The sequence below is a fragment of the Cynocephalus volans genome, chromosome 7, assembly GCF_027409185.1.
Source record: "Cynocephalus volans isolate mCynVol1 chromosome 7, mCynVol1.pri, whole genome shotgun sequence".
NCBI classification, from domain to species: domain Eukaryota; kingdom Metazoa; phylum Chordata; class Mammalia; order Dermoptera; family Cynocephalidae; genus Cynocephalus; species Cynocephalus volans.
The window spans coordinates 74,168,503-74,185,345 of record NC_084466.1 but is presented as its reverse complement, the minus strand read 5'-3'; the positions used below and the strand labels follow the sequence as shown (position 1 = coordinate 74,185,345).

The 16,843-nt window shown below is 36.4% G+C and overlaps 1 protein-coding gene across 1 annotated transcript in view; it reads right to left on the bottom strand.

The window, feature by feature from the left end:
• The window catches only part of SOHLH2 (spermatogenesis and oogenesis specific basic helix-loop-helix 2), a 58,052-nt gene that overhangs the window by 14,379 nt on the left and 26,830 nt on the right, over positions 1-16,843 (bottom strand). The window contains 2 exon segments of the mRNA XM_063101546.1: positions 11,142-11,252; positions 15,935-16,034. Coding sequence (XP_062957616.1) covers positions 11,142-11,252; positions 15,935-16,034 — 211 coding nt within the window.

Here is a 16,843-nt window from a genome sequence, read left to right as displayed (position 1 = left end):
ATTACCTGAGGATTATATAAAGGTTATTTATGTATGTATGTATGGATGGATGGATGGATGGATTGATTGATTGATTGGCAGCTGGCTGGTGCAGGGAACAGAACCCTTCACTTTGGTGTTAACAAGGCCATGCTCTAACCAACTTGGCTAACTTGCCAGCTCAAAAGTGTGTTTTTAAATTTCCAAATACTTGAGATTTCTCTTTAAATATTATTCTTACTGATTTTTAATTTAATTTCATTGGGTCAGGGAACATTCTCTTTACGAAATTAACTCTTTTAAATGTACTGAGTCTTCTTACATCCCCAAGCATACAGTCTATCTAAGTGAATGTACATGTGCCCTTAAAAAGAAGTATTCTGCTGCAGTTGTTGGGTACAGTGTTCTACATATATCCATTAGGTCAAGGTAGTTAATAGTATTCACATCTATATCTTACTGATTTAGGGTGTCTAGTTGTATACATTGCTGAGAGAGGGGTGTTAAATTTCCAACAATGCTTGTAGAATTATCTATTTGTCCCTTCAATTCTGTAAAGTTTTTACTCAAATACTTTGGAGATCTGTTTTGATCACATACTATTTGTGATTTTTATATCATTCTGTTGACACTTTTCTCATTATGAAATGCCCCTCTTTACCTCAAGTGATACAGTTTGTCTTCAAGTCTACTTTATTTGATACTAACTTAGCCAATCTTGCCTTCTTATACTGTTTCTACGGTATATATTTTTCTATTTTATTTACTTTGTTATGTCTTTATATTATGTATTTGTATTACGTCTTTTTATTATATCTCTTACAGACAGCAGACAGATGGGTCTTAATTTTTATTTGTTTGTTCATTTTTATCTATTCTGACAATCTCTACCTGTAAGTTAGATATAGTTGGATAAAGGTCAACCATTTTACTGTTTTTTTTTTTTCCCCCCGTAGTCCCTGGCTTTTTTGTTCTTCTGTTCCTCCTTTTCTCCCTTCTTTCTGAATGCTTTTTAAAATTCAATTTTAATTTGTCTTTTGGCTTCATACTATGCCTTTTGTATCTCTCTTTAGGGTTGCTCTAAGGATTACAATATATATATGAACTTCTCACAATCTAGAGTTAATATTTACGACACCACATAAAATACATAAATGCTGCAGTCATATAAGTACATTTATCCCACTCATTCTTCATGCTATGGTTGTCATATGCACTACATCTACATATATTACAAACCCCACAACATAATGCTATAATTTGCTTATAACAGTATTAAGCATTTTAAATAAATAAAAAGGAAAAAGAATTTAAAATATTTACTCACATATTTATCATTTCTGGTGCTATTCGGTGCTTCTGGGCAATCCAAGTTACCATTTGGTATCATTTCCCTTCAGCCTGAAGAATTTCCTTTAACTTACTTACCCTGCAGGGCTGCTGGTATCAAAATCTCTAAATTGTCTTTTATCTCAAAATATGTTTATCTTACTATTTGCTGTTGGGAAGAAATATCTGATGGAAATACGATTTGCATAAAGAAGTGATGAGTATAAAAAATAATAAATGTGGTGGTATACATAAAAGGCTAGTTTTCTAATTTATTCAGATTTTAAAACCAGTAGTATGCAACTATTTGACAGGCCTGGAGCAGTTACGCCTGCTGCCAAGATTTCCACTACAGATGCAAGAAAAAAGTATTCTGTCCCTCTGATTATGGCAAGATTGAATGTGGGAAAACAGGAGCAAAACATGGTAAAACAGGGAAATTCATGGAAAGAAAATTATTGCAACTCAGAAATAATCTTGTAAACAGTGAAGAGTCTGTTTTATTCCAAAAAACTAAAATTTAATTTTTGCAAAATTTTGTAAAAAAAAAAGCAATAGTTACACGGGCTTGCCAGTTAGCACAGTTGGTTAGAGCATGATACTGATAACACCAAGGTTCAGGGTTCAATCCCTGTACCGGCCAGCTGCCAAAACAAAAAACAAACAAAAAAATCACTGTAGATTTAAGTGACTGAAAATTATTTATCATTTCTCTAATGAGAGTTAGGTCTATTTTCCCCTCCCCTCGACTCTCTGCTGGCCTGTGTCTGCTCTAACCAATGGATGGCTGAAGAAGTGATTCCACGAAGATTCTGGGATTAGAATATCAGAAAACACAGCTTCACCACTGGTCTCATGGAACTCTGAGCTGTCACGTAAGGTCTGTCTGGAGAGCCCATGTAGAGAGGTGCTGAGACCATGGAGGAGGAGGGCAGCCCAACTGAGCACAACCTCTAGCCGTGGCCACCAGGAGACCACGTGTAAGAATGAATCTGTCCTGACTCTCCAGACAGGCCATCTGCTGGCTGAACACCGTGGAACGACCACGGTTAACATCATGCAGTGAAGAATCACAGAGCCAAGCTCTGCCCAAATTGATGGCCCATAAAATTGTGAGATATGAAAAACAGGTTGTTATTGTAAACCACTAAGTCTTGGGGTAATTTGTTACATAGTAACAGATAACTAAAAAAATAGCTTGCTATTTAAAGCAAAATTAACAGTGCAGGGTTGATAACATATGTAAAAGTAAAATGCATGACTAACAAAAAATGGGAGAAGGTAAATGGAAGTATACTTAAGTATACTTAAATATGTTAAGGGCATGATATCAATTCAGAGTAGACTATGATAAGTTAAGGATGCATATTATAATCTCCAGAGCAACCAGTAATAAATAGTTTTAGCTAAAAAGTCAACAGAGGAGATTAAAAAAAAAGGAATGCTAAAATATACTTGATGAATCCAAATAGAAGAAACGCAATGAAAAAAAAAAAAAAGAAAAATGAAAACACATTAAACTAGTGAAAACAAATAGAAAAACTGTGGACCTAAAATCAAACTTAATAGTAATCATACATAAATGGACTAAACACTCCAATCGAACAACAGAGAATGTCAGAATGAGCAAATAAAAAATAAAAACAAATTTCAACTACATGCTGTTTAAAGGAGACACTCTGAATATAAAGATATATACATGTTATGAGAGAACTATACAAACACCAACTACAAGAAAGCTACAGTAATATCAAAGTAGATTTTAAGACAAGGTGTACTAACACAGATGAGTTAGCACTGTCATTTCCTAATGATAAATATGTCAAATTCATCAATAAGATAGGCACCTACCAACAAAGCTTCAAAATACATGAAGCAAAAACTGTCAAGAATAAAGGGAAAAATAGACTGATCTATAGTCATCACTGAAGAATTTCATGCTCCAAAAAAATACTGGCAACCAATTCTACCTAATTAATACTTATAGAACACTATACTCCAAAACAGCATAATACACATTATTGTCAAATGCACATTACAAAGTATGTTCTCAGAAGACAATGTAATTAAATTATAAATCAATACCTGGAAAAATCTCCAAATATATAGAAATTAAGTTACATACTTCTAAACAGTCATTGGTTAAAAAATAAAAATTCATGAGAGATATGACAAGATATTTTGAACAGAATGATAGTGAAAATATATCAAAATTTATCAGATGCAGCTAAGCACTGCCTAGAGGAAAACTTTTATAATGAGAAATTTTTAGTTTTAAATGTGTATATTAGAAAAGAAGAAAAAGTTAAAATCAATGATCTAATTGTCTACCCAAGAAGACAGATAAAAGGAAAAATATAGAAAGAAGAAAAGTGTGATGAAATATAAAGTGGCAAACAATAGAGAAAATCAATGAATCAAAATCTGGTTCATTAAAAAAAAAATCATACATCCCTTGATAAATCCTGATAACCCCCTTGCTAGACTGACCAGGAAGACAAGAGAGAAAACACAAACTTTCAATATGAGAATGAAAGAAGCCATCACAACAGACCTACAGACATTAAAAAATAATAAAAGTATTATGAACAAAAAATTGTTCAATAAACTTGACAATTTAAATTAAATGAACAAATTTCTTGAAAGACATAAATAAACCCAAACTGACAGGAAAATAATAGAAAATCTAGTCCTGTAATCATTAAAGAAATTGCATTTGTAAGTAAAACATTCCCACAAAGAAAATTCCAAGCCTGGATGACTTCACTGTTGAATTCTATCAAACATATCATTCCTACACACTCAGAAAATAAAGAAGACTTTCCATTTCATCTTATGAGATCAGCATTTCCCTGATACAGAAATCAGATAAAGACATTATAAGAAAACCACAGACCAACATCCTTCACGAACACAGATGCAAAGAGTGTTAACAAAATATTAACAAATCTAAACCAGCAATAAATAAAAATGATAATACATTAAGACAAAGTTTAGCATTTTAAGAATCAATGTAATCACTGCATTAACAGAAAAGAGGAGAAAGTCATATAATCAACTGAATAGATACAGGAAAACACTGACAAAATCTTACATTTATTCATGGTAAAATCCTGAACTAGAACTAGAAGTTTTTTAGGTTGATGAAAGGCATGTACAAAAACCTATAGCTTACATCACATGTAATGGTCAGTGGCTTAAACCTTCCCTCTAAGATCAGAAACAAGGCGATGTCTGCTCGCATTGCTTCAAATTCAAAAATTCCACTGGAGACCTAGCCAGAGCATTAAAACAAAAAATAGAAATAAAAACCACAATGGCTGGAAAAAAGCACACTGCTTTTATTCACAGATGACATAACTGTGTATATAAAAAAAATCCCAATCAATCTACTAAAAATTAGTAAACGTGGTGGATAGATACGGCAAGGCCACAGGACACTAGGCCAACATACAAAATAAATTTATTCTACATGCTAGGAATGAAAATGATAATACCAATGAAAAAACAATATTGTTTACAATAGAATTATTTAAAACCTACAAAACCTTTCGGGATAAACTCAACAAACTACAAAACACTGCCGAAAGAAATTAAAGACCTTTTTAAAAGATGGAGAGATGGACTGGAAGAATCAATATTGTTCAATATCAGTTCTCCCCAAACTGATCTATTGATCCAACACAATTCTAATCATAAATAATATCCTAGCAATATTATTGTAAAAAGAAATTAACAAACTAATTTTAAAATTTACATGAAAAGTCAAAGGACCTTTAATATCCAAGGCAATCTGAAAACAAAGAATAACATTGGAAGACTTTATCTGACTTTAAGACTTATTGTAAAGCTACAATAATTACAAAAGTGTAATATTGGAGTGAAGAAGATAGATAAATAGATTTGTGGAATAGAACGGAGTACAGAAATATCCTCATTATATTGTAATTGATTGTTATGAATGTGTCAAAGCAATTCACTGGAGCGTAGAAAGTCTTTTCAACAAAATGTTGAAAATGTCTGTCTAAAAAAAAAAAACAAAACCTCAACACTTACCTCATGCCATAATTAAAAATTAATTAGAGATAAATAAAGTATAAAACTATACAGCTTCTTGTAGAAAAGAGATTTATCACTGTAACTTGGTAGAGGCAATGATTTCTAATATAAGTTAGAGAAAATGTAATACATATTTTCAAATACTGATAAGCTAGAATTCATCAAAATGCTTCAAAAATTTCTGTTCATCCAAAGACATTTACAAAAATAAATAGTGAGCCACAAACTGGGAGAAAATATTTCAACACATAAATCTGACAAAGGATTTGAATTCAGAATGTACACAGAATTCTTAGAACTCAATAATAAAAATATAAGTAATCAAGTTTTTTTAATGTACAAAAGATTTGAACCAACTGTTCTTGATAGAAGATATACAAATGACCAAAAGCACACAGAAAAGGTGCTCAACCTCATTAATCATCAGGCAAATGCAAATTTAAAATCACAACTCCTAGAATGGCTAAAATGAAAAAGACTAACAGTACCAAACGTTGGTGAGAATATGGAACAATTACTCTCATACATTGCTGGTCGGTGTGCAAAATGCTGCTACTGTTTTGGAAATCTGCTTGGAAGTATCCTAAAAAGATAAACATACACCCACTCTATGATATGCAATTCTGTTCCTAGCTATGCAGTGTGAGAAATAGAAACCTGGGTTCACAAAAACATATATGAGAGAATGTTCACAGCAGTTTTATGCTTAATAGACAAAACCTGAGGAATGAAAAAGCAAAATATAGTATGTTTATACAATGGAATACTCCTCAACAATACAGAGGAACAAACTACTAATGCACTAACAACGTTGATGAGTCTCAAAACATTTGCTGAGTGAAAGAAGCCAGACATAAGTGTACATATCGATGATTCTATTTACAGAACAAGCAAAATTAATCTATGGTGATAGAATCAGAACAGAAGTTGCCTCTGGGGAATGGGAAGGAGAGATCAAGTGTTTTAAAATGTAGTTTTTATTACTACCAGGTATAGTGAGGCCAACATATCAGGAGATGACTGCTGTTGAGAAGACAATGGGTTACTCGCAGTTCCCAAGACAAGGGGGCATGCCACACAAGGGCACAATGGGAGGCACAGGGCCAATGAGGAGGCAGAAGTGGCAGGTGGAGAATCTGGGCAAGAGCCTTTATCGTGGTTTCTGTGGGAAGGAACACCTGAGACAGGGTAGGCAAGCTTAGGATTGGCTAGTTTGAATAATTTCAGTGGGATCTGGGTGTAAGACTGTCCCAGGTTGTCTGGTACCTGGTGTGGGGTGACTGAGGCAGAGGAATATTGTCCTGCAGTGTAGAAGCCAGATACAGATGAGCTTGGGGGAGGGGTGTAGGTTCTGGATTGGTTAGTTTGCCCATGGAAGGCATGCTCTCTGGTGAGTCATTTACAAGAGTACTACAAAAAGTTCAAGGAGAAATAGGATTAGAAGATAATAAAAATCTTTCCATGAACTTTTTGAAGATGCTTTATACTCTCTAAGAACTGGCTAGCCCTGGGACAGGCATTCTCTCCATAGTCAGTAAGGTCCCAGACGTTAAAACATCAGAATAAAAAGACATGCTCAACACACAGGAAACATCCTGACAGGATGGAAACGCTGTGGTTTAGATGGGCATGTGTTCGTTTGCCTCCTGACCAACCCCGTACTTCCCCACTTGGTCCTGCAGGGCGTGCTGTGCCACCTCCTCTTGGGAACTGTGAGTAACAAACTGTCTTTTTGAAACTCATCAAACCATACATCTAAAATTTCATTTTATGCTAATTTCATTGTGTTTCATTGTGTTAATTATGCCACAGTGTTTTAAAAACTAAAAACGAAAATAGAAGTAAAGAATGGAGAGGAAATGTTTAGTGAGACTTTTTGAAGGATGTCAATGTTGGGCCAAAGAAGTATGGTAACAGGCTCCAGGGACTTCGTATGATCTTGTCTTTTTCTTTTTTCCTTTTTGATGGAAGCAGCAATAGGCAATAATGGGCCAATGGGCATGTCTTGTCTTTGTCATCTACCGCAGAAGCCAGCTTGATTATGACCCAATCCAAATAAATCAGGAAAAGAACAAAACAGACTTTATTCCTCCCCAGCTAAGAGTGGTTCTAAGAGAGGCTGAAGGGATCTGGGGTTAACTAAGTCCTTGGGTCTCTCCTCTGTGTCTCAAACAAATGAGAATGCACAGGGATAGGTCTCAGGCCACACACAACGTGGAACCTTCTGGGACCTTCTTGTTCTACCTTTCTTGAATTTCTAAGACTTGACCAGTCCTGGAAAAGCCTTCACTTGTGGGAGACTATGGAAAAGCTCACTTTCAATTCTTTTTAAGTGAGTAGACGTCCTGAAAATTAAGCCACCATCATGTCAGACTCACGGATACACAAAAACCGATGGCATCACCTTACAACGTAAACACATATCTACGTATTTTTAAATGCATAATGAAAGGGACTTCACCAAAAATATTAGAATTAGTTAGCTAAATTCTATTAATCTATTCTAATGAAGAAAACAGGGGTGTTAGAGTTGTCAAAAAGGAAAAAAAAAAAAATTCCCAAATTTGCAAATATTCAAAGCCATCATCCAGAACCATCATTTCCTTAATGTTAGGAAACATCATGCTATCCTATGCTGCTTAAAAACAAAACAAAACAAAAAGACAAAACCATTGAGAGGAGGAGGAGGAAGAGGGGAAACGGACCAGAAGCAACATTTTAAGATTCAAGAGCATAGTCAGAAGGATTAAGAAGAGGGAAAGGCAAAAAAACCCAAAAACAAAAAGAAAGAACCATAATAACTAGGGATGGCTTGTGTACCTTCTGGAATCTCCCGAGCAAATCTCTATAGGAGAAGAGGGGAGCTTCTGGTCACAACTTTTCTTTTTGGGGAACAAAGATTTCTAGTCCTTCCAATAATGCCATTGAAGTGAACAACCCCCAAAGCATCTTTTTAACCTATTAGAAAAGTGGTTGTTTGATTTTAATTTTCATTATCCACTAAATTAAAAAAACAAAGTAACACATAACTTCGGGGGACCAATAAAGGATTCCCAACATTAGATCTGGACATGAAATATAATAATAATACAAAAAGTACCCTCTCCCATTATGATTTCATTGTAAGCGATTACTAATATCACATGATTTTTAATACCAAATAAAGTATGGAGAAACAATCTTAGGATATAAATTATACCAGGGTACTTCAAAAAGTTCATTGAAAAACAGATTTAAAAGAGAATATGATTCTTTCCATGAACTTTTTGTAGTACCCTTAATGTAATACATAGCTTTAAAAATATTCACTACACTGTATTTTTCTCATTTTGCTGAAGATCACGGAAATCTACGGGGCAGCACTGGCCAGGAGGCCATAAGTTTTTACCTGGCCAAGGCCTCAGACGTGTGAGCAAAGCCCTTTTGGATGAGATTAGCATATTCACTGCCCCATCTCATCAAGCCGCTAACCCCACTTTCTTCCCACTAATCTTCAGCAGATTATAGAGGCCACTCAGCACAGAACTTGCTCAGCTTCCTCCCCTGTCTGGCCCCATCAGAAAACCCATGTGTATTCACATTGAGCCTTGAACTCCTTCTCTCCATTTTCACTGGAACAGGTGTTCTTCTACCTGGTTCTGGATTCCATTGCCTTCTGCCTCCACAGGGATGCTAAATCCATCACCAACTGTCCCTCACCAGCTGTGGGGGATTAAAATTCTTTGACATTCCTCCCACGGAGAGGTGAGGTCTGTGTCCCCTCCCCTTGGATCTGGATGGGCTCTGTACTGCTTTGACCAGTAGCGTGTGAAAGAAGTGGCACCGGCCCCATTTCTGGGCCTGGTCCTTAAGAGACTGGCAGCTTCCACTTCCTGTCTCTTGGAACATTCTCTAGGAGCCCTGAGCTGCCGTGTAAAAAGTCTGGCGACCCTGAAACTACCATGCTGTGGAGGTTTCAGTTGATAGCCCCAGCTGAGCTCAGCCTTCCAACCATCCCTGCAAAATGTTCAGAAATGTGATGTCTTGGACTCTCCTGATGGGGCTGTCCACCAGCTGAGAACCACTGAGTGTCCTCCGTTAATGTCATATAGGCGGAAAATTTGCCTAACTGACCCCAGCTCAGTTAGCTGGGGTAACCGAGTAACCCATAAGACCATGAGAAAGAATAAAATAGTTGCTGTTTCAAGTGAATACCTATTTTGGTTTAGTATTTTATGCAGCCATAGATAGCCAGAACACGAGTATCTTCAAGACCTCTCTCTCTTCAAGCTGTTTTCTTCTGTTATGTAAACATGAACATAGTCAAGTCTGGCCCAAGCTTGTGGAGATTTCTCACTTTACCCTACATCCCCTTTCAACCATCACGCCTTCATTTTCTCCTTCCTTTAATCTGTGCTTCCAGCTTTCACTCCCCCCGTTTCGGTAATGATGCTTCTTCCCTAGCCATGCCGGTGAAATTAATCCTGCCAAGATCAATAACATTTGGGTTTTGCTAAACACGAACAGTTAATTATCAGTTCTTAGCCTACTGACCTGTGCATCGTGTGATACTCCTGAACACCTGCTCCTTTAGGAAACTCTTCTCTTCTGGCTCCCTCTTTATTTTGTTCTTATTGCCCTAGTACCTTTCTGTTTCCCCTGATTCCTTCTCTGCTACCTGTACCTTAACTACTATTTTCCCAACATTGTTTTCTCCATGTGTCTCTTCCCTACATGCTTTATCCTGTATCCATTCCTATATCTACTGCTTCAAACAGATGCCTCTAAGCCTACATTTTTGGCCTAGACCTTTCTCTAGAATCAGAGGGCTAACTCCTTACTCCATTTAAATCTGGAGCTATGCAAACTCAACAAGAGCAAAAATAAAAAAGGATATTCACCTTCTGCCCCTCACACTGCCGTCCTACTGCACCTGTCAGTCAACGGTTCCACCATCCACTTGGCAGTGACACTTGACCCCTCCTTCAGCCCTGCTCACACTGTTCTACCTACTCAATATATCTAAAATTGGCTTATTCCTTTCTATGCCATTTCTAACACCATAGCTCAGGATTTCATCATTTCTTATTACAAACTCCTTTGGCCTCCTGACTCAATCCACTCTCTAATATCCTTCTAGAGTGTTTGCTCATTATGAGATACAAATTTATCATATCACTCCTTCCCTAAAATCCTTTTGTGGCTCCCCAACAGCTCAAGTTGCAATTTGAATTCCTCAGCATAACATAAACCGCCCTAACCTACCACCTCTCATCTCTTGCCTCTTCCCACTTGTACTCAGATATTGTCAGCCTCTGTACCTGCTATTCTCTCCATATAAAATGTCCTTCCTTTACTTCTAAACCAATAAAGAGCCACTTTTTGTTGAAAGCTTAACTTAGTCATCACCTCCTTGAGAAAGCCTTCCCTCATTCTGTCTTAGATACCTTTCCTAGTGTGATTACTGTGTTCTTCTCGATCATGACACTTATTAAAACAATTTTTTATTTAATAGCCTATTTAAAAGTCTGTCTGAGCACTAGACTGAGACCTCCTTTGAAAGCAGCGATATATATTTTTTTTATCTCAGTTCTCCAATCATATTCTGGAGCATAGTGCATGCTCACAGACATTTGTTGAATGACTAAATGAATGACTGGGTGTCATCTATTTAGTTGCCAGATTTACCAGTTTCACTTAGACTGTTAACAATGTCACAGGAAAATATGAAATTCATGAAAGTAATTTCTCCTCACAAAAGGCTAATGCTAAAAAGAGACTGTATCAAAATTCACCTTCTTAACTTTTCTTTGCTTGAATGACGAAGAGGAATCTCTTTGCTTTCCTCAAAATCTGACAATGGAGCCTTTAATTCAAATCCAATGTTATTTCTTAGAGATTCAGAGCTAGAAACAAGAGAAAATCATATCACACATTAACAAGGAAAACTGTCAGGCAACAATAAACATTAAGCATCAATCCACTAGTCAAATGATGCTTCTCTAAGTCTCTTGCTTCATACAAAGGGGCAATAAATATTGAAGCACTTTACACATTTGGTGCAGAATGTTTTATTTCAGAATTATAAAAGAATTTATCAAAATAATCATAAATTAAATGACTGATTAAAATTCTAAAATATACTGATAAAGAATAATATATACAAGCAGGATTAAAACATTCTGACTTCACTGACTATGACTATGCCAAGTTTATGACTGTATCTTTCCTTCAGAAGGAAAGGTACATTACAGGAAAAAAGCACAAAGGATTGGAGGGCCAAGATACACCCTATTCCAACTTGATCAGCAAAGGGCAAGCGTCCTCCATTTTAAAATTAGTCACTTTGGGCCAACCCCGTGGCGCACTCGGGAGAGTGCGGCGCTGGGAGCGCAGCAACGCTCCCGCCGCGGGTTCGGAGCCTATAAAGGAATGGCCAGTGCACTCACTGGCTGAGTGCCGGTCACGAAAAAGGCAAAAAAAAAAAATAATAAAATAAAATAAAATTAGTCACTTAATGGACATTTTTCTGGCTCTACTGTTCTCCTAGAACTTCTAGCACATTCCAGGGAAGTTGACTGATTTTAAAAAAATCAACCTAAGAAACTTGCAAACTAATCATATTTCTTTTATCCAAAAGGACATAACTTGTTTTGAAACCTTTATTTATAGTGTTAGCATTCTGAATAAAGGCAGATTCGAGAAATAGAGATCAAAAAGTAGTCACAAGTAATTTAAGAAAATCACAGAACCTCCCAAAACCTTTCCCAACCTCACATCCCAGATAAGGGATCATATCCCAGACAAAGTAAATTTCTTTGAGGTTAAAATGGTAAATAAGATAAAAAAAGCTGTTGATATCTCTGCACTACCTAGGTGAGCTCATCTTTGATTTAACCACACTTACGAGTAGCCAAGTCGCTTCCTTTTTCAAAATAGTAGATAGCCACATTCTAAAATTCCAGAAGTGACTGACTCAAAGTTCTAATCATCATCAGTACCCATGTCTCAGCAGTTATTTTCATTCTTTGCAGCTTTATGCTCTATTTAAAACCTCCTTGAAAATCAGCTTAAAGTGAAGGGAAGAAATTCACAAAAACTGGATTTTTATAAGCATAAAATGCTAGCACTGGAAGGGTCTGACTCCCTAGTTCAACTGCCCATCCAATGCAGGTTTGAATGCTAGTTCTAACATCTCTCAGAGAGAGAGGGAGACAGACAGACAAGCATTGAGATGGAGACACAGAGAGACATGTTAAAACTTGCCCTGTATACCACAAGGTTATTCTTTTTTTTTTTAATTTTATTTTGTCGATCTACATTGTGGCTGATTATTGTTGCCCATCACCAAAACCTCCCTCCCTCTTCCCTCCCCACCCCCACCGATGTCCCCTCTGTTTGCTTGTCGTATCAACTTCAAGTAATTGTGGTTGTTATATCTTCTCCCCCCCCCCTTTTTTTTTTTTTGTGTGTGTGTGTGTGTGAATTTATATATTAATTTTTAGCTCCCACCAATAAGTGAGGACATGTGGTATTTCTCTTTCTGTGCCTGACTTGTTTCACTTAACATAATTCTCTCAAGGTCCATCCATGTTGTTGCAAATGGCAGTATTTCATTCGTTTTTATAGCTGAGTAGTATTCCATTGTGTAGATGTACCACATTTTCCGTATCCACTCATCCGATGATGGACATTTGGGCTGGCTCCAACTCTTGGCTATTGTAAAGAGTGCTGCGATGAACATTGGGGAACAGGTATACCTTCGACTTGATGATTTCCATTCCTCTGGGTATATTCCCAACAGTGGGATAGCTGGGTCGTATGGTAGATCTATCTGCAATTGTTTGAGGAACCTCCATACCATTTTCCATAGAGGCTGCACCATTTTGCAGTCCCACCAACAATGTATGAGAGTTCCTTTTTCTCCGCAACCTCGCCAGCATTTATCGTTCAGAGTCTTTTGGATTTTAGCCATTCTAACTGGGGTTAGATGGTATCTCAGTGTGGTTTTGATTTGCATTTCCTGGATGCTGAGTGATGTTGAGCATTTTTTCATATGTCTGTTGGCCATTTGGATATCTTCCTTAGAGAAATGCCTACTTAGCTCTTTTGCCCATTTTTTAATTCGGTTGCTTGTTTTTTTCTTGTAAAGTTGTTTGAGTTCCTTATATATTCTGGATATTAATCCTTTGTCAGATGTATATTTTGCAAATATTTTCTCCCACTCTGTTGGTTGTCTTTTAACTCTGTTAATTGTTTCTTTTGCTGTGCAGAAGCTTTTTAGTTTGATATAATCCCATTTGTTTATTTTTCCTTTGGTTGCCCGTGCTTTTGGGGTCATATTCATGAAATCTGTGCCCAGTCCTATTTCCTGAAGTGTTTCTCCTATGTTTTCTTTAAGAAGTTTTATTGTTTCAGGGTGTGAAACAATCCTTAATCCATTTTGAGTTGATTTTAGTATATGGTGAGAGGTATGGATCTAGTTTCATTCTCCTGCATATGGATATCCAGTTATCCCAGCACCATTTGCTGAAGAGGCAGTCCCTTCCCCAGTGAATAGGCTTGGTGCGTTTGTCAAAGATCAGATGGTAGTAAGTGTGTGGGTTGATTTCTGGATTCTCTATTCTATTCCATTGATCAGTGTGTCTGTTTTTATGCCAGTACCATACTGATTTGGTTATTATAGCTTTGTAGTATAGCTTAAAGTCAGGTAGTGTTATGCCTCCAGCTTTAATTTTTTTGCTCAGCATTGCTTTGGCTATGCGTGGTCATTTATTATTCCATATAAATGTCTGGATAGTTTTTTCCATTTCTGAGAAAAATGTCTTTGGAATTTTGATGGGGATTGCATTGAATTTGTATATCACTTTGGGTAGTATGGACATTTGCACTATGTTGATTCTTCCAATCCAAGAGCATGGGATATCTTTCCATCCTCTTGTATCTTCTCTAATTTCTCTCAGCAGTGGTTTATAGTTCTCATTATAGAGATTATTCACCTCCTTGGTTAACTCAAATCCTAAGTATTTTATTTTTTTGGTGGCTATTGTAAATGGGCAGGCTTTCTTGATTTCTCGTTCTGCATGTTCACTATTGGAGAAAAGAAATGCTACTGATTTTTGTGTGTTGATTTTGTATCCTGCTACTGTGCCGAAATCATTTATCAATTCCAACAGTTTTTTTGTAGAGGTTTTAGGCTGTTCGATATATAGGATCATGTCATCTGCAAACAGGGACAGTTTGACTTCATCTTTTCCAATCTGGATGCCCTTTATTTCCTTCTCTTCTCTGATTGCTCTGGCTAGTACTTCCAACACTATGTTGAATAGGAGTGGTGAGAGTGGGCATCCTTGTCTAGTTCCTGTTCTTAAAGGAAAAGCTTTCAGCTTTTCCCCATTCAGGATGATATTGGCAGTGGGTTTGTCATATATGGCTTTAATTATGTTGAGATACTTTCCCTCTATACCTAACTTATAGAGGGTCTTTGTCATGAATGAGTGCTGAACTTTATCAAATGCTTTTTCAGCATCTATAGAGATGATCATATGGTCCTTGTGTTTGAGTTTATTAATATGGTGTATCACATTTATTGATTTGCATATGTTGAACCAACCTTGCATCCCTGGGATGAATCCCACTTGATCGTGGTGAATAATTTTACGTATGTGTTGCTGTATTCTGTTTGCTAGTAATTTAGTGAGGATTTTTGCATCTGTATTCATCAAGGATATCGGCCTGTAGTTTTCTTTTTTCGTTATATCTTTACCTGGTTTTGGTATCAGGATGATGTTTGCTTCATAGAATGAGTTTGGGAGATTTGAGTCTGTTTCAATCTTTTGGAATAGTTTGTAAAGAATCGGTGTCAATTCCTCTTTGAGTGTTTGTTAAAATTCTGCTGTGAATCCATCTGGTCCTATGCTTTTCTTTGTTGGGAGCCTTCTGATAACAGCTTCAATCTCCTTTATTGTTATTGGTCTGTTCAAATTTTCTACGTCCTTCATGGTTCAGTTTTGGGAGCTTGTGTGTTTCCAGAAATTTATCCATTTCCTCCAGATTTTCAAAGTTGTTGGCGTATAGTTGTTTATAGTAGTCTCAAATGATTCCTTGTATTTCAGATGAATCAGTTGTAATATTGCCTTTTTCATTTCTAATTTTTGTTATTTGAGTCTTCTCTCTTCTTTTTAGCCATGCTAATGGTTTGTCAATTTTATTTATCTTTTCAAAAAACCAACTTTTTGATTCATTGATCTTTTGAATTGCTTTTTCGGTTTCAATTTCATTCAGTTCTGCTCTGATCTTAATGATTTCTTTCTGTCTGCTAACTTTAGGTTTGGATTGTTCTTGTTTTTCTAGTTCTCCCAAGGTTATTCTAAAAGCCACATGATGTATGTAAAAGAAACTCTAAATCCTTTTTTAAGCGTGGTTTTTCAATAACTGGGGGATAAGCTCATGAGTTGCATGAAATAGCCTCTTTCTTCTGCATTACCCCTGGCACTTGAGCTAGTGTTCCACAATAAGTTTTTAATGAAATATATACAATAAAAATTGCTATTATGAAAAAGAACCAAAAAAATAAAAATAAACTAACCAGGCAAATAGATCAGTAGAAAAATATCCCACGTGTTCACTGCAGGACCTCAGCAGGGGCAATCCAGGTTCTTCTGGCCTCATAGCATTTTCATTCTTAACTGAAAGTTTTAAAAGAAGGACCATTTTAGTTCTAAAATAACTAATGGAGATGATGCTAATCAAACATACAAGCCCTAATCTGTAAAGGAGTTGTCATTTTTTACTCAATAGATTTTACAAAGCAGTATTTTAAAAACAGAAAATAACTTATAGATTTCAGTGTGTGAAGCATAAAACCACCTACATTAAAAAGCAAAATAAAAATACTATATACTATTTACCTCAGCATATCCTCCTTTAACCAGATGCTAGTAACTTAGCAACAGGTGTGCTCAGAACACATTCAGCTGAGTTTATTTATCAAGTTCCTATTTATAAGTAAATGTCAAGAGACAGAAAATATGCGCAACTCTTCAATAAGCAGCTGCATTGTCAAAATATGGCATCTGAAAAAAACTTGTCTTTTGCAGCTGCTCATCCTCAGAGCAAAGATGAGACAGTGAAAGCAGACGTGGTCATGACCACTAGAAGGACGTGCGGCACAGGTGACGAGCAGCTGCTCTATCCCCACTGAGTACCAAACAAGAAGAGGTTGTGAAAGGACCTTGGGCACCGTGGTTAGCCATTTCCAGGAAGAACTCTGAAAATGCAGGGGCTGGGAGCCGCTGGGATGTTACAAACAGACTTGCTAACTTGAACATTAAGAAAGAACACTGAAAAAAGGAGGGGGTACTGAATCCTCTATCATCTAGAACATGAGTATACACAGGATAATCCTGAAAGTGTCTTTCAGGTCCATTTGAAAACAAATATTGACTTAATTTTATTTTTAATTTTTCCTGTTTTGTTGAGACATAAGTAATAATTC